We start from the raw sequence: 22,889 nt of genomic DNA on the forward strand, positions 1-22,889 counted from the left end.
AAGTTACAGCATTTATGGCTGATTGGCTGATTTCCATATTTGGAAGCTTGAATCAGTGGGAGGAGCCTTTGATGACTCCAAACTTCAGACCCTAAGTTTCCTATCTTCATTCAGCAACTCTTTCAAGAAGAATGTGAGGACTCCGGTTTCGACCCATTCAGGCGACACCATGGCCGTGTTCACCTTCTCCCCGCTTGACTTTGTCTTCTCGTGCTTGGGTCTGCCGCTTTTTCTAGCCGACGTCGTTCTGGACGTCTTAGCCGTAATTGACTTCTACAAGGAGGAAGCTTGGGTGCGCCTGTCAGTTCTGCTGCTGCTGCTCGTGGGCTCCTCGGTTCTGATCCAAGTCTACAGCTGGAAGTGGTACATCGGCGACGGATTGGACTTGAAGACCCGCGTGGAGAGCGCGCTGAAGAAGGGGCTGAAGACGCTGCATGTACTGCAGCTGGGGATCTACGTACGGTGGGTGACCCGGACCTCTTTCGCTTTCTGTTGGGATCCGAGAGGAGGCACGAGCGTCCAAATGACACGAGAAGGGACAGCAAATATCAGATAAAATGTGTGTTTGTACATTGATTTGACCATTTTTTGGGAGAGAAAAAAAAAACAGAAATACACAACTAAGTAGAAAACTTTAAGAAGTAATTTCAAATTTCCTCGTTTTTTATTTTTATTTAAACTTATTTTGGAAAATCCAACTACTTTATTTTTTGCCATCAACTTCCTGTTGCACTAAGCCCCGTTTACCTTTCAAAAAAAGAGAAAGGCAAACATTAATATAAGTAAATTATTTTAAAAATTGTCTAAATTAAAACACACACACACATATATATACATATATATAAATATATATATGAAAAACAAAATTGTCAAAAAAATGAATAAAACATTTTTAAGTAATTACATTTCCTTTTTGTGTGTGTATGTAAATGTAATTGAAATGTTTTTTGAGCAGGTGATGTGTTTCTTGGGTCCTCCAGGCACCTGGGCGTCCTGGAGAAGTCTGTGTCAGGGTTCTGCGGTAAAGGCTCGGACAGTCAAAACAGTAAAGATGTGGCGGTGGAGCTAAGCCACGATCTGTGCATGCTTCACTTGATCGAGACCTTCTCTGAAAGCGCCCCCCAGATCGTCCTCTGGCTCACCATCATCCTCCAGGATGGCAAGCTGGATGTTATCTCAGGTGGGGTGGGGTGCGGGGTGGGACAACATAATCTTAAGAGTCAAACGTCTGGATTCACAACTCAGTTTCTCATAACAGTGAGGTTCTAATGAAACATCCCTAAAGCTACAGGCACATTGGAGATACGACACACACGCAAGAATGTGCTAAACATGCATTCTTAAACGAGTATTTTACCTGTTTTGTTCATACTAGAGAAGCAGGGAGGGGTTTCCCTTCTTTTAGGAAATCGTAAAAGAAGAATGAGTTTCTGATTGGTCATGGTTCAACCAGGTTTGACTTGTACCGTTCATTCAATGTCTCGCAAAAATGCGAGTGTTTTCAGACGCATTTCCAGAATTTTCAACGGAAGTGGCCGTTTAAAATATATGTTGCCGAGGGCGGAGAGAACAGAGTTTTAGGAATAGTCAGTTTTTACAGAATCATCCAGCTCTAGCTAACAGAACTAGCTGGAGCTCAGATCCTTTTTTCATTATTGCGGTTCGAGTCTGGTGACCTCATGAAGCTTCTGATCTGAGGTTCTAACCACACTTCTCCTCTTCCTTAGTGCTAAAGGTCTTGTGCTCGATTGCAGCCGTGGCCTTCTGTGTGACTACATACCACCGCAGCCTGCGCTCCTTCTTGAAGGACTCAAACCAGCTGTCCATCATCTCCTCCATCATCCACTTCCTGTGGAACCTGCTCCTGCTCCTCTCCCGCCTCACGGCTCTGGCGCTCTTCGCCTCAGTGCTCCCCTGCTTCATCTTCACCCACGTCTTCTGCTGCTGGATGGTCTTTGTCCTGTTTGCCTGGCGGGCCCAGACTGACTTCATGGACGACCCCTGGGGGGAGCGGCTGTACAGAGCCACCGTCGCCCTCATCTGGTACTTTGACTGGTTCAACGTGTTCAAAAAGAGGACGAAGAAGAGCGCCCTGCTATACCACAGCTTCATCCTGCTGGACACCTGCATGCTCTGCGGCCTGTGGTTCTGGAGGATGAACACCCACCCACCTCAATTCGTGATCCCGCGGCCGTACGCCGATGTCATGGCGAGCAGCGTGGTTGCAGTTTACATTCTTGGCCTCATGGTCAAGGCCCTTTACTACAGGTTCTTCCATCCTAAACACAATCAAGACAACTTGAGGGGGGAGGACCAAAATGAAGTCAGTGGACAAAACAATGACACTCGGAGGGAAAGGGACGAAACGGATGGAACCATGATGATGAGGATGATGGTATCCTCTCCTGCTCCACTTCGTCAAACACAGAATGGCAAAAAAAGAATGAGGATGCTCGCAGAGAACTTTTACTCCTGAGGTGGACGGCGGACAACAAGTTGTCAGATTTCCATTCAGGAAATATTTACAGTAGAGCACCTTTATTTTAAAAAATCCCATGGAAACAAATCCCATAGAAAAATCCAATTTCTCACTGCCAAGACTCTATATGCCGAGGAAAAACAAAACAAAAAAAAAGGACGAATTTTCTGCAAAAATACGCTTCCAGACTGTAGCCAAATCACTTTCAACAATTTAAGAATGACTTTATTTCTCTCTCAGGTTGCCAGTTTCAGGATCCAAGATCTGCTTTTACAATGAAAACCTGCAACTTGAAAAAGGTTCTCAGCTTTGAGGGATAATATTTACATGTTTATTATTTTAACATTGTTATTTATCAACTATTGTAGTTGTAAATGTGCCTTCCTTGAAAACATATTTATACTTTGGTTTTTAAGAAGCTTAGTCCATTATGTTCCGTGTGAAACTGAAATGTGGATTCTGGTTCTTCCGGTTCAATCACGTTTTCAAATCCGGAACTGCTGTTCCCTGGGATTTTATTTTTATAAGCCACGAGTCATGTTTGTAAAACTTTTAGAAGCTAAGAAAGAAATGGGAATCGGAACATATCTAAATGTATTTACAGGCTATAGATGGAAACATTCACAGGAGTTCGGTTAGCTTGAGATATTGTTGTAGGAGCTCGCAGGATCACGGCTCCAAGGTGATGAGATGATGACAGGAGGAGAGGTAAAAGGAGCAAATGAAAGTCTGTTTAGAGGGAGCTGAAGGTTCTGCTGCTCAGCTGAGCCCAAACCGAGCAGCAGGTTTTTCCGGACCTCCAGCAGCAGCGCTTCCTGAAACTCCTTAAACTTCTGGCAGATTCAGTTCTGATTGTCTCACAAACTTCACAGCAACAAAACTTCCTTTTTTTTCTGGAGCAAGAAGAAACCGAACAAAGTCCATCTTTAGGTCTCTGGTCTTGAGACCTGGGTCGCAGTGCACACAGAACCAAGTCGACATCACAGCAAAAGTTATAAAGTAACACTTTGAAACCACGGCGCTGCAGATGCAGGAGTCAAAGTTTCCTGTTTCAGGGCGCTGAAATTTAAAGGCACGTTTAAATGTGCAGAAGCACACATTCCTGACGGTCCAGCTGCACATGCAGATGTCTGCTCTCTGATTGGTGGAGATTTTCCTATGAAGTTTGATTTTATAAACAAACGTCCAATCAGCATTTAGAAAAATCTTTCAAAGTAGAGAATGTGCTTTGATCCACAAAGATAAAGTAGTGTATGGAATGAAAGAGATGCCAAAAAAAACATTTAAATAATTTAGAAAAGTAGGAACCAATTGCAGACAAAAATTAAATTCTTTGCAATTTTCTTTTTTTGTGTTATAGTTTCTTAAATATCAAATGTAAATTTTCCCATTACATTCTTGTCTTCTAATTTCATGTCTAGACTGAAGCAATTATTTATTTCCATGATCAGAATAAACCAAACATAAGTTTGAGGGAAATAAAAAGAAAAAAATAAAGAACCCATGCTTATATCATTCAACTTTCAATTCTAAGAAACCTAATTAATTTCTAAAGAAGAGAATCCAATAAAACAAAACAAATCATAAAAGACATTCATTTCAAATTTGGTCCTAATTATGGCGTTCCTGAAAAACTCAGGTTAACCCAAGAATTTCAGAACAAAAGCTGTTGTAGGCCTGCACAATATATCGCAAATTTATCGTTATCGCGACATCAAGCTGTGCAATATGCATACCGCAAAAGGCGGCGAAAATCGCAATAAATGGTTACCTTAAATGTCCTAAAACAAACTCATGGCAGCTTGAAATATTTAACAAATGAAATAAATCCCTTTAACCAATCGGAAGGACCCGTTTACGTTGTTGATGAATCAGATGACCCCTTTTATGTTTGTTTGCCTCCTACGTCAACGAGGGTCATTTGGAGTATAACCTTTAAACTGTTGCAGTGAAATGGAAATTATGTTTTTGGTTGTTTTGTTATTTGTTTATATACCGCAAATTATATCGTTATCGCAACATTAATCACCAACATCGCATATCGCGAGTTTTCCTCATATCGTGCAGCCCTAAGCTGTTGTGAGAAAAAAAAAACTAAAAGGAGAAAAAAATCTCTGAAGACAAAGAAGAAAAAGCAGAAAAGCACATTGAAAGGGCAGAAAATGAACCTCAACTTTTTGTCTAAATTTAGTTCAAATTTGGTTTTCATGGCACTTCTGTCATTCCATACCCAGCTGTACGCAGTTCATTAATTCAGCTCCTCTCAAAGACACATTCAGGATTGGGGGTCAGGACTGAATTGGTCTTAAAGGACACTTTAGTTTTGGATCATCATCTTCTTCTCATTATTATTCAGAACATCCCATAAGCTCTGCTGCTTCGTGACCCCACAGACCTAAGGCAAGCTTCCACAGTGACTGAAAACTCAATAATTAGTGTATTTCTTAAAAAAACTGGATGTGAACAGCTTAAACTTTGATAAATGTTTCTCCTTTCTGGGACCTCAAGTACTAAAGTCCACGATTTGTTTGTGGCGAGCAAACAAAATGATAAAAAGATACACAAAGGCATGTCTGCGACTGTTGGGGCCCAACAGCCAACCAACATGATGAGAATTTAACAAGGTTTTAAAAAACAAACACATTTTTTCTTAACATTTAAGTTGGGCAAACCAGGAATTTACTTATACAAACTCTAAAGACAAGTCATCAGAAGATCCAGACTTTCCTCTAATCTTTGAAAGACCTGTCAGTCTCCAAGACTCGTTCTCAGTGCAGTTCTCGATGGTCTTCAGGGACCTTCGCCCTTCAGAGGCTGAGATCCTCTGAGAAGCACTCAGGCTCGGTTAGCGTTAACACAAGACCCTCACAGCCACAGCAACTTTACTTCCCAGTCTTTGCAGCGGCTGGTTCTTCACAGGAAATGATGTCACAAGTCTGACTTACTCAGAGCTGTTATTGAAACTGTTTGTCCAAAGTTGTGAGACTGAAAGCTTTAGAAGAAACCACAGATGTGAGAGCGTGGTTCTGAGCATGCTCAGTGTGACTCAGCTTGTGCTCGGCGACCGCCGCGTCCCGATCAGGTGGCGGTCATGCTGCACTTCCTGCTGAGGCTCACAAGCAGAAGTGGGATCCACAGACCGTCAGGGAACTCTGAGCTGTGGCTTCCATATTTAAGAGCAAGTGCAGGTTCTGAGGGGCGGAGTCTGCTGCAGCCAATCAGAGCAAGCCGTGGTGAGTGTAGCTGCCGTGGAGGGGTGTAGATGGGGGTGGGGGTCAGAGGAGGTAAGGGCAGAGGCCTTTTCAACAGGTGAGTGTGCCTGACCTCGTCCACACCAGCGACAACGGCTGCAGCTTCTCAGCCCCCTACAGGAAGTCCAGTTCCAGAGCCTGATGGAGGGATGTGAGGTCGCCGTGTGCGGAGATCCTCCAGAAAGGCATGTTGTGCTGCACGTGAAGACACATAATGAGACCTCGACAGGGAGTAACAGAAACCGAGCCGAACTGGAGAACGTCAACCTGTCATCGGTGGTCTCACAAAGGGGATCTTTGCGAAGTAAATCTACTTTGTGTGTGACGCACAGACTGCTCCGGCTTTATGGTCCCTAAAGAACTTACTGGATCTGCTTTATTCCTTCATTTTGCATTTAGAGCAACTAGACTTTAGTCTGACAAACCAACGTAGTCACAGTCATCTTTCAGCTTTGATAAACATGCCAGCCTCTGACACATTTATCAGAGCTAAAAGATGACAAATTCCCTCCAAGAGGGTTTAAACAAACTTGTCTTATTTAACTGTTTTTCAATCTCTACAGCTTATTTTCTGCACTATGTACCTAATAGTATTAATTTGTTTTCAAAAAAAGACAGTCCATCTTTTTATTCTGAGTACCCTATCCACTAGAAACCAGCATTAATCCAATGGCCCAGTTTCAACCCATAAAAAGCAAAGAACTGCTGGGCATTCTATCGCAACTGAACTCCTCCTCTTGCTGTCTGGATATTCTACCCACAAGCTTTTTCAAAAAAGTCTCAAAGACATTGGAACCAGACCTGCTCCAGACTATCAACTTGTCGTTAACATCTGGCGTTTTCCCAGATCCACTGAAAACAGCTGTAATTAAACCTCTTCTAAAAAAGGACAGTCTAGACAAAACTCAAATGAACAACTATAGACCGATATCAAACCTGCCATTTTTAAGCAAGATCATTGAAAAAGCTGTTTTCCATCAGCTAAATGAATTCCTAATAAAAAATAACTGCTATGATGCCTTCTAGTCAGGCTTCAGACAGAATCACAGCACTGAAACGGCCCTGATCAAAGTGATTAATGACATACGTTTGAATACAGACAGTGGGAATATGTCAGTGCTAGTTCTACTTGATCTCAGTACTGCGTTTGATACAGTCGACCATGCAATACTACTCAAGACGACTGGAAAGCTGGGTGGGTCTCACTGGGCCAATATTAAACTGGTTCAAAACGTACTTAGAAAACAGGAAATATTTTGTGTCCATTGGTAACTTCACTTCTGAGCCAATAGAAATTTCATGTGGAGTACCTCAAGGCTCCATCCTGGGATCACTTTTATTTAACATCTACATGCTCCCACTGGCCCAAGTGATAAAGAACAACAACATTAGCTACCATAGTTATGCCGATGATACACAGATATATATTAGACTGACACCAGGCGACCGAGGCCCTGTACAGGCTCTTGGTAAATGCATTGAGGAAATTAATGACTGGATGTGCCATAATTTACTTCAGCTAAATAAAAACAAAACTGAGGTTATTGTCTTTGGGGCTAAAGAAAAAAGGTTGGACGTCATTATAGAGCTTCAATCCATTCAACTAAAAACTACCAACCAGGCCAAAAACTTGGGTGTATTGATAGACACAGACCTAAATTTTGATAAACACATTAAGGCAGTTACAAAATCAGCCTATTTTCATCTCAAAAATATCTCAAGGATTAAAGATCTGATGTCTAAGCAGGACCTGGAGAAACTAGTGCATGCTTTCATCTTTAGTCGACTTGATTACTGTAACAGTGTGCTTACAGGACTACCAAAAAAATCCATCAGGAAATTGCAGCTTATTCAGAACTCTGCTGCCAGGGTTCTCACAGGGACCAGAAAAGTGGACCACATTAGTCCAGTTTTACGGTCTTTGCACTGGCTACCTGTCTGTCAGAGGATAGACTTTAAAGTTCTGCTACTGGTTTACAAAGCTTTGAATGGTTTAGCACCAAAATACATGGCTGACCTCCTGACCCAGTATGTACCAGCCAGACCTCTCCCCTCTTCTGGATCCGGTCTTTTATCAGTCCCTAGAGCCAGAACTAAGCATGGAGAAGCTGCATTCACTTTCCATGCTCCACAGATCTGGAATAGACTTAGTGTCTTTAAATCCGGGTTAAAAAGGTACCTGTTCTCAGCTGCATTTAATTAATATGTATTCAAAAGTTTATGTCCGCACTGTTTATTTATGCTTGTTTTTAATTCACATCTTGTTTACTATCTTTTAACTTTATTTTAATGATCACATTTTTACTATTTGTTTTTAATTGTTCTTTTAATTTTTTATGTAAAGCACTTTGAATTGTCTCTGGACAGGAAATGTGCTATATAAATAAACTTGCCTTGCCTTGCCTTATATAAGGATTAATTCTGGCAGTGTTTACTTATATGGAAGCTCTGTCAACATGCTTGATTGAACGTTATTATGAATACGCTAATATGGCTAACCTGTAGCTGTATCTGCATTTTTTTTATTTTACATGTTACTAACAAGGTTGGAAGTTAGTCTTTTCTCAGGTGTTGCTAACCCAGTTGAGAGTTACAAGTATTGTGAATATGCTAATGCAGCTATTGCTTGTAAGGTGGCTAACTATTCTAACCCGACTAACGCTTCTAACGAGACTAACGCTTCTAACGAGGCTAACACAGCTAATGTTTCTAACGAGGCTAACACTTCCAAGCCGGCTAATGCTTCCAACGAAGCTAACACTTCTAACGCAGGTAATGCTTCTAACAAGGCTAACACTTCTAACGCAGCTAATGCTTCAAACAAAGCTAACACCTCTAATGTAGCTAATGCTTCCAACGAAGCTAACACTACTAATGCAGCTAATGATTCTAAAGAAGCTAACATTTCTAATGTAGCTAATGATTCTAAAGAAACTAACACTTCTAATGTAGTTAATGCTTCTAAAAAGGCTAACACTTCTAATGCAGCTAATGCTTCTAAAGCAGCTAACACTTCTAATGTAGTTAATGCTTCTAACGCAGCTTACACTTCTAATGTAGCTTATGCTTCTAACCAACCTAACACTTCTACACAGCTAATTCTTCTAACGAGGCAAACACTAGCACCTTAAAATCAAGTGTACCCTATAGTGTGGAAAATATGGTTCCTTTAAATTCTCTCTGCTGTCTTGAACAATTTTTCTGTCCTACTTGACAAACACAAAGAAAACTCCTACTTGTTTTGCTGCAAACTCCTCATCTCGGCCATCCCCGATCACCACGTAGGTCACCTTCTTCCCAAAGCGGGACACGATTCTTTCAAAGCAGCTCTCCTTACCTGTAAGGAAAACCGGAAAAATAAAAACCTGCCAAGTTTATATCAGCTGCTACTCCTGGATGGCCCTGTTTACCTATTTTAGTGGCGCTGTAGATGTTCTCGATGGGGAAGACTTCTCCCAGGCCGTAGAGCAGCACTTTGGCCAGAGCTGGAACCAGCTGCGTGGTGGTAACCAGCACGTTCACACACCGCCCCCTGTTGACAGTTGTATGCAAACACACGTTTGTCATGACAACTAACAGAAACTCTACAGATTAGTGTTTGGATGTTATCATAGTGTGGATCTGGACAGTCAGTTCAGACCTGGACTGGATGAGCAGGAGAGACTTGAGCGCCGTGCTAAGCCAGGCGTCTGTGATGCTCTCGATCTCTGAGCGAAGTCTGAGGAGCAGGTCCCTCTTCACGGGACTCAGCAACGCTGCAGGGAAAACGGCGAGCAGATTTCATGAAAATTGGAAAACCCACAACCCCATCACCATGACAACAAGAACATGAACATTGCTACTTTTTTGCTTATCACCCCCCCCCCCCCCCCCCAATACTAAGCTCTCGTAAAAAAAAAAAAAAAAAAATCAAAACGAAATCATCCCAAACAATAATTTTAACAAAATAAAATATTTTTTGTCAAATAAAATTTGATTCATAAATATATACATACATACAAACAAATAAGTTAAAATAAAAAAAGGTTAAAAATGAAACACAGGGATCAAAAAGTGTGAATACATGTTTTATGTTTTTATTAGAAATTGTTCTTCAGAGTTCTGTTTAGTTACTTTTAACAAAGTAATATTGGAAATAATCCAGAAGTTTAGTTCTCCTGATTTGATGAAACCTCAGAGTCACGATGCTGATTGAGTTGACCTTAAATGTTATAGACAAAGAAAACAATTTAAAAATAAAAAATGAATGAAGTTATTTTACAACTTGAGTCTCAGGTTTTAGGTGGAAGTCAAGTCCAAATGTAGTTTGTTTTTTAAATTCGATCTAGCGATCTCTGCAAGCCTGGTTGGTATGTGTGACAACTCTGGAACTTCCCAGACATGTAGAAAAGACGTTACAGTGTTACCTCATCATAACGCACTTCACCTTTTGTTGTCTCGCTGTTTCGCAAATATTTGTATATAATTATATATTTTTTCTTCAGCACGCTGTGTTCTGGATCCTGATTGGCTGTTGATCTTGTCAATCAATCTCCTCTGTGCAGTGTCTCCTGTACAGAACACGTTCAGCTCACCACATTAACATAACTCTTCAGTCTTCAAATCTTTTTTTTTTTTCCATTCTATAACACTAGGCTTAGTTTTCTCTCAAGGTTTGAGCTTAGAGAGTTTAAACAAGAGGGAAAAGTGTGAAAATGTTCATGTCCACTTGGAAAAAGGGTCTAAAAAGTGTGTAGTGAGGGGTTTTATAGCCGTATAATCATACTTCATGGATTTCACCTATCCCTGGTTATTTACGGCACATAAGCTCTGCGATAAATGAGGGAACGCGGCATTAAAAGTTCAACAAATGGGCTCAAAACACCTGAAACAACGAGTCCATGCTACACCCGTCTCTGCTCTTCTTCAACTGTCCACTATGTGGAATTGTGTTGAGTTTAGTGTGAAGTCATCTTAAACCCACCTCCTACATTTCCTTTGTAGCTGTTGTAGATCTCTTTTAGCCGCCGGTAGCGGAAGGCCAGTTTACGCATCCACTCCACTCCTCCCTGGACCCCCGTGGCGGCTCCTGACGTCGCTCCGCTGCTGGGACCGTTGAAGCCATCAGCCAGGAAGTTGTAGTTGCTGAGTGGAAATAAGCTGGTGGTTATTGGAGGCGGTAAGCAGATGGGTGAAATAAAAGATCCCCAGTGTACCTCAGGTCCTGTCCTGTGTCATCGGACGCCACGTCCTCAATGTGGACTTGATCGCACTCCTTGATGGCAACATGATGTTCGGTTGACATAGGTAAACAGAAACTCGTAAAAACGTAAATCAAACAGTTGGTGCGCTCACAGGGGCGTGGCTTCATACCTCTAAGTCATTGAAGAACAGATGAGTGTCCGCCAGCTCGAAGATCAGCTCCTCCATCTGCAGGCCCAGATTCAGCACCGGCGCCGGGTCCTGAGGACGGATCACAGCATAATTGGCATCAGGAGTGAGAGCGTCAGCCTGCGTTTGTAGAAACTCACCTTCCCGAACTTCTGAGCGTAGGAGCCGGTGAGCATGGAGTGGAAGATAATGATGGTTTCGTCCAGGTCCCACAAAAAGATGCGCTAGAGCGGCAGAGAAGACAGAGCTGTGAGCGAGGACTGTGAGCGAAGAGCCACGACTCGCCCCCCATGAGATCATCACCTCCAGGTCGCTGTTGGCAGGCGGCGAGGTCTCACTCTTCTTGTTCTTCCCTTTGGCTTTGCCCAGCGAGTTTCTGCGAGCGAGTTCGGTTTGGTCTCTGCCTCCAGCAGGGAGCGCCGCGGCCGCCGGCACGCTCTCTAGTGGAGACGCGTCTGCAGACGACAAGGGAAGCTGAGCGACGGAGCAGAAATCGTCAGGTGTGGAGATGAGAAACAGAGACGGCACCTCTGGGAGGCAAACCGGCCGGGGACGCCTCCTCCGACTTCACGGACGAGTATCCGGCCACACCGGCGCTGTGCTCGTGGGTGGGGGGACTGGTGTAGAACTGAGAGAACTGGTTCTGTCCCAGATGGCTGAAACTGCTGAACTCCTGCCGGGGGAAATATCTGTCAAGTCATTTTTCTGTTTGTGTATCTTCGGTGAGACGCTCTCCTCCTCACCTGGAGGCTTGCCGCAGTGGTAGGGGCGGTAACGGCCACGGCTGAGGGCATGCTGGAATACACGCTGGAGGTGGTGAAGCTGGAGCCTGCAGATAAACACGGTTAGATGACCCAGCACCACTTCCTGTGAGCACAGTTTGGGGGGTGGGGTGGGGTGGGCTGGGCTGCAGCTTGCCTTGGCTCGGGTATGAGTAGTGCAGCGCGCTGGGCTGTGTTGAGGTATATGCGGTGCTGTAACTGAGAAACCCGGGCTGACCACCAGAGGGCGCCTCGGGTAAACCAGTCTCAGTTTTAATGCCTGGCCACAAAGCACCTGAAGGTGGAGGACAGCAGAGGAAGCAGAAGTTGACAGACGCAGAGGAACCGGAGAAGATGGCTGTGAAAGCAGAGCAAAAGCAGAGCTGCAGGAGTGGAGAAGGGGGCAGAGCACTGACCAAAGGGCGGGAGGCCATACGTCTGTCCGCTCTGGGGGAAGCCAGAGTACACGCTGGACTGGGACAGGGGAGGGAACGCCACCTGGCTGCTGAAGGACGTCACTGCGGGGCTGAAAGTGGTCAGAGTCAGCGGAGCTGCAGATTCAGAGATACCAGTTTCCTAGAAAACATCTGATCGTTTATGGGGAGGGGTTCCTACTCCTCTTCTGTCCCCTCCATCACCTCATACTAAGAGAAATCTTTGTTAGATTTTTAGCAAATTGTTTTGAATGAATAGAACATCATTTTCTGCACAATTTGCTACAATAACTGCTCACTAAAAAACCCAAATGTTTTTTCTTTCAGATTAATTTGATCAAGTAGAGAATCAAGTTATTTTAGGGATGGAATATTCTCATAAATGAGTAGAAAATAAAATGTTTAGTAACTCTTGTTTCGCTTCATTCCCTCTGTATCCTTTGACACAGACTCACCTGCTTGCCTGATAGCCTTGCTGGCTGTACTCAGAAGCAGCCGCTGACTCAGAGCCTACAAAAGTACAGATCTTCGGTTTAATCTTTTAAAGTTTCGCCTTTCTGTGTAAATTCGGTGGCGTGTTTGTACCTGCATGAGGAAACGAGTTCCCCCCATCGCCGCATGTTTGGTTTTCCGCGGTGCCGTCGGTGCTCGAGAGCTTCTGCTCACCTGCAGACAGACACCAGACGCCGTGAGCCAAGAAAAGAGTTGTGCCCCCCACCCTCACCTCAACACCACCACCTCACCTGCTTCAAGCCCGAAGGAGCCGGCCTGCTCAGATGACGGCAGAGCGGCTGGCGGGCTGCCGCCGACCCCCAGGTGACTGGACAAAGAAAATTCAGACGTTTGTAGAAAACAAAAGCCTCAAAAAACCAACAGCTTCAGGGAAAGTTTGGAGTCTGACCTCTGCTCCCTGCTGTTCCCGCCGTCTCTCTCAACCTTCACCTTCTTTGCCTACAAACAGAAAACATGGATGGTCCAACCTGTAATCATCATCATAATCACCATTATCTTCCTCCTTGTGGATTTCAAGTGAGGGGTTTTCTCTGCAGATTCAGGAATTCTCTTATATGTCTGCTTTTAAACATTTCTGCAGTGCAGTTCTTAAAAATCTTTTCATCGTTAGCTAAACTGTTATCCTTTCATTTATTTTTCTAATTACCTGTACTTTGGGACGTACATAGGGATTAAAATGGTCAATAAAAACTACCATATTTCAAAAAAGTTATTTACAAAAATGTTGTAAAAGTGAAATAGAAAAATTAACATTTTGTAAATATTTTACATAGTTCAATTAATCTCCCAGTTAAGTTGAATGTATTGTTTTCATGATAAAAAAAGGGAATAAGGATCACAGAGAAAGACACATGCTTTCCTGCTGGACTCACCGGCTGCTCCTCGTCCATCGCTGCGGCCCGACGTGTCCGCGCGCTCTGCCTACGCTCTGCACCCGCTCAGCCCGCCGGGACCCTGCGGATCAAACAAGGAGGCTCACGGCGCGTGCAGAGTCCAGCTTTATGTAGTCTGGTGGGAGGACCCCCCTGTCCAACAAATGCTCATCGATGATGACCCCCCCCCCACCCCCCCCCCCACACACACTCCTATCGCGGGCTGATCAGCGGGAAGGTGAGCAGTGAAGAAGGAAGTGGGGCACCCGGGGCTAATCTCCCGCACGGGACCTGCAGGTGCGGCACGTGTGGGGCTGACGTTGACCGCCGGCCCATCGCTGTGTGTTTATCCGCAGGATTAAGGGAGCGGCCCGCCTGACATAAGGGTCAACCTAAATTCAGTGAAAACATCGTCTCCGGAGCATTAGGCGCTCAGGTGCAAGCTGTCATGTCAACAGAACCCCGGGGTGATAAAATCTAACCTCGATTTGCCCGCGGTCCGCTCCGCCGGCGCCCCGCCCCGCCCGGCGCGGCGCGGGGCGGGCGGGGGGCGTTTATCTAACTGACATAATGCAGACACACAGAGGGGAAAGTAGGTCAGACGGTAAATTTGAACCCACACCGGCGTGTCCGGGAGCCTTCACGCCTCACGTTCGGGGAAGGAGCGTGCCACGTGAAGAGCCGGCTCACTGAAGCCCAAACGCAGAGCTTACGCAAGATTTATGTAAGTGAACTCAAAACGCGCAAATGTAAAAGTTTGGCCCACATGCAGCCCTTTTCCAATACTTCTCTCAACTATGGTGTCCAGCAGGGTTCCGTTTACGGCCCTCTTTTATTTGTTTCAATAAAGTGAACATTTCATATACTAAACCCCGGAAACACTTCAGTCACCTTTTGGCTAAGAGTCCTCAAACTCTTCTGTTCACTAAAGTTTCTCCATCTAATCAGAAATCAGAACTAAGTTCTTCCTTTCAGTCACACCAGCAACACCCATTGGTCTGCAACCTGAGGGCCGGAGCTCTTTTCAAAAGTGCTAATGATTTAAACAAATATTAGGTTTGTAGTTTTGGTTAATTTGTCTTATATTGATTTTTTAACATGTCAGATAATTGAAACCAATGGTGTTAACAGGATTAATTTAGTGTCGGGTTGCTTTATTATTCAAAGAAACTAGAAGCATCATCTTATCTTCTGCTGCACAACAGTGTGTAGTGTCTGTTCAAAAGTAAAGTTCCTAAAGAACATAGTTGCATTTCAGAGCTCCAGACTAACTTTTTTCACTAGGAGCACTGTGGCCCCCAACTGATAATTTTAGGGGCACAACCAGAAAATTTAGGGGCGCATACCGTAAATAAATATGCTAACCAAATCTACTTATTTTCACTGTATTACTAATAAATACTTTAATAATAGATGCAGAAATTTACAATGCGCTGTTTCAATTCAGTGTCACATTTTATTCAGCACTTTTGAAGATGCAACAACAGGTAAACTGACAGCACCATCGCTGTCATGACAGTACAAATAGTAAACAAAATACCATGCATTTAGAATAGGGTTGTGCCGATGGACGATACCATCGTCCATCGTGATGGGTGACTGACATCCCGATGGAGAGACCACCATCGTGATGCCACGCCCCCGCCACGCTGCGAGTCGACACCATAAGCCACGGTTACATGTGAAAAATATCTTGACCGGATCAATGGTCGGATTAGAATCCAAACGTGTACATGGTTCCAGAAAAATGTCTTCAGAATATAAAAAACGTTCACATGGCTCACACTTTTGGTCGGAATAAATCATTCGCACATGCGCAGTAGGGTTTGAAAAACCGGAAGCGGATATCAGTTCCGCCGAGCGGCTATTTTTTTCTCAAACTTTATTGAATGTAACAATTCAATACAAAACAATGTTGCCGAGCGGCTATATACATTGATATGTCAGCTCGGTAACATACAAGACGATCTTCTAAACGTGCTTTTAATAATGTTACGATTATTATGAAACGCCTGTTCGCTCATCGTTTTAATTTTAATCCGTGTGGTCATTGCTTTTTCTGTTGAAAAACGGAGCCGGAAAGAAGCCAGAATTAGCAGTATGCTAACACGGGCTAACAACATTAGCTTTGGGTGGTGCTGCAATCTGCATCTTGGCTGCATTTAAACATGTGGGAATAACATCAGCCTTTATTTAGTCGGGACACGACTCGAAACACAAATCCACGTGATTGTTTGAACGATTTCTAAGGACTGAGCGGCCTTTCTGCTTTGAAGCTCACACCGCCCCAAAGCGCTGTGTGTGTGTGCTCACGATCCTCTGCTCAGACACACACTTTTAGACCCGGTTCTGAGTTCGGTAGCCCGTTCCCCTAGAGCTGCGGAACGGATCGCAGTTCTAAATCTCCCACACATACCGCTCATGTAACAAAGCACCCCCCCCCCTTCCCCTCAAACACAAAGCTGTAAGTCCGCGCTCCGCCGGTCCACTTGACTAGTTAAGTGCGGGAGCAAACCATTTCTTTTCTAGTTTGTTTGTTACTTTTTTTGTTAAAAGTTATTTCCCTCAGTACTGCGGATGAGTCATTAGTTGGGAAATAAAATAAATAAAGTAATAAAGTAAAATAACGAATAGCAATTATATAAGACCGAAATATTAAAAATACCCCCCCCCCCCCCCCCCCCCAACGACGATATCATCGTCCATCCCGATGGTTGACAGCAAACATCGTCAACGGCCAATTTAAGGGACATCGCCCAACCCTAATTCAGAATCAAAAAAAGTGCTTAGTAACAAAGTGATTACCGTTGTAACCTTTCGGTCATTTAAAAGTTACAAACAATACTTGAATGTATGTAAACATTAGGGGATGGAAATTCATGTTGGCGACACCAAATATGTGCAGCCAAGATGCACAATAAGCGTGTTTGAGATCACCCAGGTGGACACAACGCTGCACAGATCACCTGGGATGTGACGTATATTTTTGTTTTCGCTCCAACATCACCTGTCAATCATCACAAAAATAACACAAGAAAGGGGCGGGAGCAAGGCGCCAACCTACGCGAACACAGCTGGAAATTTAGTACCGACCTGACTGAAAGCTGCCCTATGACTACAAAACAATGCATTATGGGACATGTGTTCTGATGGGTTTTTGTAGTTGAGTGATCAATTAAAATAATTTAAAATACCAATTGATTAAAAAAAGACTACATACACTACAAAACATTAAAATAATTCTAAAAGATATAATATCACAGATCATACTAAGGGGGAGAGGCATATTAAAACTAAATTGAATGTTAAGGACAACTCCAACTTTCTGTTCTCCTTCAGTCTCCCTGCAGATTCGTTGCATTTTCCCCATGTCTTTTAAGTGTATCTAAGACTAAATCTTGTTGTTGCTCGCACGTGTTTAACGTTAGAGCCCCGTTAGCTGTCACACATGTAGGTGTGAGACATTTCTCCTCAGCTGACCATCTCCTGCGGGAGCGGTGTGCTGCCGTAACAGCCGTGCATGAGAACCGTTTGGTCGTGATTGATACACCGCGGCGCGCCTAACCGTCACCATAACCCTCCTCTGGGTCTGTGCGGCCCAGAGAAAAGTTCAGCACGGATTGCATGTATTTAGAAAATTACGAGCGAATAAATACGTTCTAAAAAGGAAACTTCACTAATAATTTGTTTATTAGTGAAGTTAAAAAAAAGTTATAATTAAGTTATTATTATTAACCCATTTAAGACAAAATTAGGAAAGGAGGATAGATAACAAAAATGACGAGCTAATATCTTCTAGTATTGATATGGTTGCACACACTATGATTTACTTTTAATGGTTTTATGTGTTTTAAAGCAATTTTATTTAATGGATATTAAATTTAGTAGCTTGACAAATCTTCCATCACACTCATCATACTATTTCTGTAAAAATGTGCACCCCCCCTTTTTTTAAACAAATAACAGAAGGAAACTAAGTCGCTCCATGAACGCCAGCTGAATGATCAGATGTTTCCTCTGTGGCGTACAGATTGTATTGTAAGAACATTCCTTTCACTCACCAACTGGCCATCAGACAAGCACTGCTGCTGTGAGAAAAGCTGAAGAAGACTTCCACCAGATCTATTTATAAAAGCCCTTGGAGGAAAAAATAATCGAAACAACCAGGAGATCAATGAAAGCCGTGGCGTCACAGAAGCTCATCCACAACAAATTATCATCGCGCTGCATCAAGACATTACAATTTCAATCAAAATAATTATTTGCTTTAATATTCTGAATAACTGCTTTACACGTTAGTTACAGAAACTAGAACGTTAATATTCCCATCTGATTTAATTCTAAATAAAAGGTGTTAGTGGATGAGTTGGTGAAATAATTTAGGTCAACAACTCTCTTTGAAAAACCACTGCAGTCACGACTATTTAGATTTTAAAGTTTTACCTAAAGTTTTAATTAAAATGAAAAGATAAAAATTATTTCAGCGATTTTACAAGTTTGCATCTCCACTAATGCTCAGTTTTTTGAATGAGGGTTGCACATGCTTGAATATCCTGAATATGTCCCAATCACAAGCTTTTGATGACAGAAGAGCGTGCTTACATTATTCATGACAAGACGGAATATTGGACAACACAAACATAGTCACTGAATTCCAAACTTCAAGAAAAAATGAAAACCATAGATATGAAAAAGTCTGGTATTGTTGATGTGATATTGGAGGTTGGATTAAAAAAAAACTAATGTGATTAGTTAGATGAGTTTGTACTCTGACTTAAACCGAACAATCCCAACTGGAGGGTGTAATAAACTTTTTGCAGTTCTTTCTTAAACAGAAATAGTTCCATGCTGTTACACTATTATTTTGTTGCTTGTTTTTTTTAAGTGTATGAAATAGGATTTTTAATCATCTTTGTGGCATTTTTTATGGTTAAATCAAGTTGTTTTTTTTAATTTGAGACACAAAGTCTGCATTTTTTTTAGTCACTTACCCAATTAAAATGACTAATATTTAATCGATCCATCATCTGGAGGTAAAGGATGCTGCAATCATTGAAAAAACAAAAACTGAAGAAAAAAAAAAATAGATTTTTACTACTATGTTAGCTGGTTTATACCAAGATGATTTCTCATCTGGATCCCTGTTTATTTCATTTTTTTTATATTGTATCTGTAAAAGTAATGATAAAAGCTACAAATAAGATCTAAGTTGTTTAACTTTATTACTGTGATTGTGGCCGACTAAACTAATCAGCTTTGAGAGCCATTTTATTGCATTTGCTTTTATTTTGAAAAGATCAAAATAAAGAATAGGTGATGCTTTAATTGTTTAGAACAGGGGTCGGCCACCTTTTTTACTCAAAGAGCCATTTGGGACCACCCCTAATGAAAAGAAAGCACCCGGAGCCACAACCCGTTTTGACATCATTATATATATTATGCATGTATATATATTATATCAAGGGTGCTCATTACGTCGATCTTCAAGGACATGAGTGTAGATCGCGGGCCAGAAAAGATAAAAAAAGTACTTCTTAAAAATCCACCAGCCAATCAAAATCCTCACTGAGAAGTACGGGACTTGATTGACATGTAGATTGGCCAATCGGACATCCTCTGAAACATACATCACTGCAAATGCACATTGTGTTCTTAAAAGGATGATACCGCGGTCGCGTTGGGAGGAGCCACCAGCTGAAGTTCTGGTCTGATCGCTGCATGGAGCGATGTGTTTATCAATGCATGGTAGAAACTGAGAATGTGGAGAGGTCAGGTTTATTATTTTGAAGAGTTCTACTTGGTAATCATGTTTCCATGTGTGAGTTCATAAAATCATCCCAGGGAAAGTCTCTGCTTCAACTCCCGCAGTGAAAGCCGCGTCTCAATCTGACGCCCGTGTTTGCATCTCTCTGACAGAGTTTGAAGCCAAAGCCCCTCCTCAGCCTCTCCACCTGCTTTTCCTCTCTACCTGTTCACCTGTTCACATCCTCTGCAGCTGAGAGTTTGTTTCCCACGCACTCCTCAGTGTGTCCTACACAGAGAACGCAAAATACGATAGTCGGAGCGCTCCAGCGCAGCACAAGGATGAAAGAGTAGGACGCAGGTTATAGCGGGGATAGAGCGGGTAAGGCAAATAAATGGAAGAAGGCGGCCCGCTGAAGAAATATTCAATAGTGTACACATTTTATTATTAGTCAACTATCTTTTATTTAGAAAAATCTTTTATTTTGCTAAATCAGTCCAGTGCGAACATCAACAAAAGTTATGTTGGGCGGTTTTTGGCTGGGTCTGGCGGTTTTCAGATGACTTTTGGGCTGGAAAACTGTGACTCTATCTGGCAACGCTGGCGCGAACTCTCTGTCATCAGCAAGTTGATGCCCCGCAGCACGTCAAGTTCCCGGCAGAAGATCACTCCTCCTGCTATCAGCTCTGCAGTTCTCGCCCGATAAATACGAGCTCATTTAGGAAGCTGGTTTTGACGTGGTACGCGCTTCGTACGGACCCAGCAGATGAACAAACTAAAATAAAATTTAATTATTATAAAATACTCATTATTTTCCAAAGTCACAGGGAGCCACAACAAAAGGATGAAAGAGCCACATGTGGTTCCGGAGCCATGGGTTGCCGACCCCTGGTTTAGAAGCTCCAGTCGCTCAAATTATTCAAATAGCTCAATATGATTGTTTTCAGGCTTTTTACTGTTATCCAAACATTAACACAGTTTATTAAAATAATGTTTTTTTTTTATCATATAAAGTGTTAAATTATGTTAACATTATGTCCAAAGGAAAAAAAATATAATTGCAAATATGAATAGACTATTTTGGATTTTATAGCTGAGTTTAGTATAACAAAAAGACTAAATTTAACTTTTTTTTTGTCAGGAGGCAAAAATAAAGTTTAAAATAACTGCTGGAAAATGATATAGGAACAAATTGATTTGGCTTAAGGTAGCCAAGTAAGTATGTAGTGGTAGATTGTTTTTATAACTGTGTTAAAGTACTCTTGGACTCTTAAAAACCCTTGTTAGTTCTTTTTTAACCTCCCTCAAGTTTCCGATTTCAAGAAAAACAAGATATAGTTGTAATAATACAGGCAAATCCAGATCAATCTTGAGCTAACACGTCATAGAACCCTGCAGATCTGTATTAATTTTACACAAGGAAGGGGTTCAGATCCCACTAGGGAATGTTTTAAATTAATCGATATGCAGATCATGACAGACAGGTGAAACTGTCTTATTTCCCGTCTTTTTCTGATATAATCGATCCCTGATCAATTCCAGGTCTCAGACTTTTGCCAGTGGAGAAAATCGACATTAGTTTTGATCCAGGTTCCATTTCATGTCACCTGTAAAAAATACGTAATTGTTATGGAGCTACTTCCAGCAAATAAACCCGGCCGGGGACAGCTGGCTTCAAAAATGAAGCTCCTTAAGAAGCGGTAGCTCCCTTAAAATAATAATAATAATAAAAATAAATACATTGTAATCTCAGTTTCACATTTAAAGTCCAGTCTATGACCGGAAGTCGCAGGGACAGACACGACCAGCTAGGTTACGGTATGGTAAGTACTAGCTCACCAGCAATTAGCCCGCACCGAGAAGGGAGAATGCTAGCTAGCATTGTTAGCAAACCTGGGGTTTCCTTCACACAATTCCCTGAAACTCCATTTGGAAAGACACAGCTTTTGTTTTAAGTGTGTATCACCACTTTATTAGTTCAGTGATAACATTGGCAGCAACTTTAGCTACACTTTATTTGGCTAAAAGTGAAAGTTTTTAGCTCTAGGGATTAGCCGAGAGCAGTAGTAGCTAGTCGGAATGGGCAGCGTGTGAAAAACATCTCTCTCCCACAGCCACCGACAGCGGGGCAAATCACGCATGGAGCCCCGTGGGGGACACCGCAGTGGTCAGAGCGGCCTTACCATTGACGGAGCGGACCGAGGGCGCTTTCAGTCCGGGTCTGTCGACAATCCCACCGCGGTAAGCTTTGTCTGTTGTTAGGGAGCAGTATTTTGCAGGAAGTTTTTCCCAGCGGGCCACTGCGCATGTGCAAACACTAGAGCTTTCTACCGTACGCGGGAAACACTGAAGGCTGTGGCACACTGAAATCAAAAACATGTCTTTGATTGGTGTAAGCTGCTTCTCTTCTTCCTTAGAATTCCCAGGAGTTGTTTTAAATTAAGAAATATGAAATTAATTTAAAAAAATCATTTAGAGAGGTTTTTGATGTCAGAAACATGGGACTGCAATCTGTTGTGGGGACTCCGAGGTGCTCCTACATCCATCCATCCATCCATCCATCCATGGCTCTCCAAATGGGCACTCAGCTTCCCTGTGGACTGAATTAGTTTGTTGTCACCCACAGAAAATGTCTTATTTCCGGCTCCAACTAAATGAAGTCAATTTTGTTGCCATTTTTTTCGCAATATGGATATTGCCATGTTGGAACTACATAACATTAGTAAGGAGTGATTCGTCTGAGTCAGTCTGAGACATAATTTCTATGGCAACCACTCTCGCCAATCAGGAAGGCCACACCCCTACCACTTGAAAGTGGGCTACACAAAATCTGTCAATCAAACATTTGACATGAGGCCACATACTTTTATTAAGGCACCCGATTGGCCAGTTTATAATTTGAATAAAGTGCACTACAGAACAAATAAAAAAAATGGATTAGCAAGAACTCGTTAAAACAGAAAAGGTGTCTGAGCAAGAATGGTTATTTTTCCGACAAATATACTGACTGGGGTGAAGCTACTTTCCCACTGTCCTCTGTGATAGTGACCACTTCTAATGAAAAGTCTATGTAAACGCACATATTTACATGTTTAAGGATTCCACGTTCAAAACTCTTGCTTTAACGTGTGATTATGCTTGTTTTTAATACTGTCTTTGGGCTCTACATACAAAACGCATGGCCATTGAACCCGCGTTGAAAGTTAAACGTTTGACATGAGACCACATACTTTTATTGAGGTATCTGATTGAATAACTTTAACTACAATATAATTAAATTAGGATTAGCACAAATATGTTAATTAAAAAAGCAGAGCAAAAATAGTTATTCTGACAAATATAATGACTGAGTAATATCTTATTTCAATAGAAGTCTGTAGGATTTTTGCTTCTTGAAACAGCAGGTACCCACCTACTATTTGGAACATGACGGGAGAGGTCGCTCAGTCCAGTTCTCATATACAGT

The 22,889-nt window shown here is 42.4% G+C and overlaps 2 protein-coding genes across 6 annotated transcripts; one reads left to right on the forward strand and one right to left on the reverse strand.

Annotated features, from left to right (window-relative positions):
* Positions 1-43: 43 nt before the first annotated feature.
* LOC101167883 (XK-related protein 8) lies at positions 44-2,976 on the forward strand. Of its 3 annotated transcripts, none has more exons than XM_020707249.3 (3): positions 44-462; positions 981-1,180; positions 1,755-2,976. In XM_020707249.3, exons 1-3 carry the CDS (start codon positions 170-172, stop codon positions 2,474-2,476), a joined length of 1,215 nt encoding a protein of 404 aa, XP_020562908.1. In that variant the 5' UTR covers positions 44-169; the 3' UTR covers positions 2,477-2,976. The 3 variants fall into 3 exon arrangements, with proteins under 3 accessions (XP_020562908.1, XP_011479413.1, XP_020562909.1); XM_011481111.4 differs by having other exon boundaries at positions 45-462; positions 1,728-2,976; XM_020707250.2 differs by having other exon boundaries at positions 287-462; positions 956-1,180; positions 1,728-2,976.
* eya3 (EYA transcriptional coactivator and phosphatase 3) lies at positions 2,679-21,746 on the reverse strand. Of its 3 annotated transcripts, XM_078954739.1 has the most exons (20): positions 21,607-21,717; positions 17,742-17,817; positions 13,681-13,762; positions 13,197-13,246; positions 13,034-13,115; positions 12,881-12,956; positions 12,751-12,805; positions 12,278-12,387; positions 12,019-12,156; positions 11,844-11,929; positions 11,629-11,773; positions 11,404-11,555; positions 11,241-11,324; positions 11,083-11,172; positions 10,926-10,984; positions 10,694-10,854; positions 9,371-9,485; positions 9,141-9,262; positions 8,967-9,067; positions 2,679-5,925 (listed from the first exon to the last, which is right to left on the reverse strand). In XM_078954739.1, the coding sequence occupies exons 3-20, from the start codon at positions 13,696-13,698 to the stop codon at positions 5,845-5,847; spliced, it is 1,725 nt and encodes a 574-aa protein (XP_078810865.1). In that variant the 5' UTR covers positions 13,699-13,762; positions 17,742-17,817; positions 21,607-21,717; the 3' UTR covers positions 2,679-5,844. The 3 variants fall into 3 exon arrangements, with proteins under 3 accessions (XP_078810865.1, XP_078810864.1, XP_078810866.1); XM_078954738.1 differs by lacking the exon at positions 17,742-17,817 and having other exon boundaries at positions 21,607-21,746; XM_078954740.1 differs by lacking the exons at positions 12,019-12,156; positions 17,742-17,817 and having other exon boundaries at positions 21,607-21,746.
* Positions 21,747-22,889: the final 1,143 nt, after the last annotated feature.

Source organism: Oryzias latipes, chromosome 11, assembly GCF_053564925.1.
Source record: "Oryzias latipes strain Hd-rR chromosome 11, Olatipes_Hd-rR_3.1".
Taxonomy (NCBI): domain Eukaryota; kingdom Metazoa; phylum Chordata; class Actinopteri; order Beloniformes; family Adrianichthyidae; genus Oryzias; species Oryzias latipes.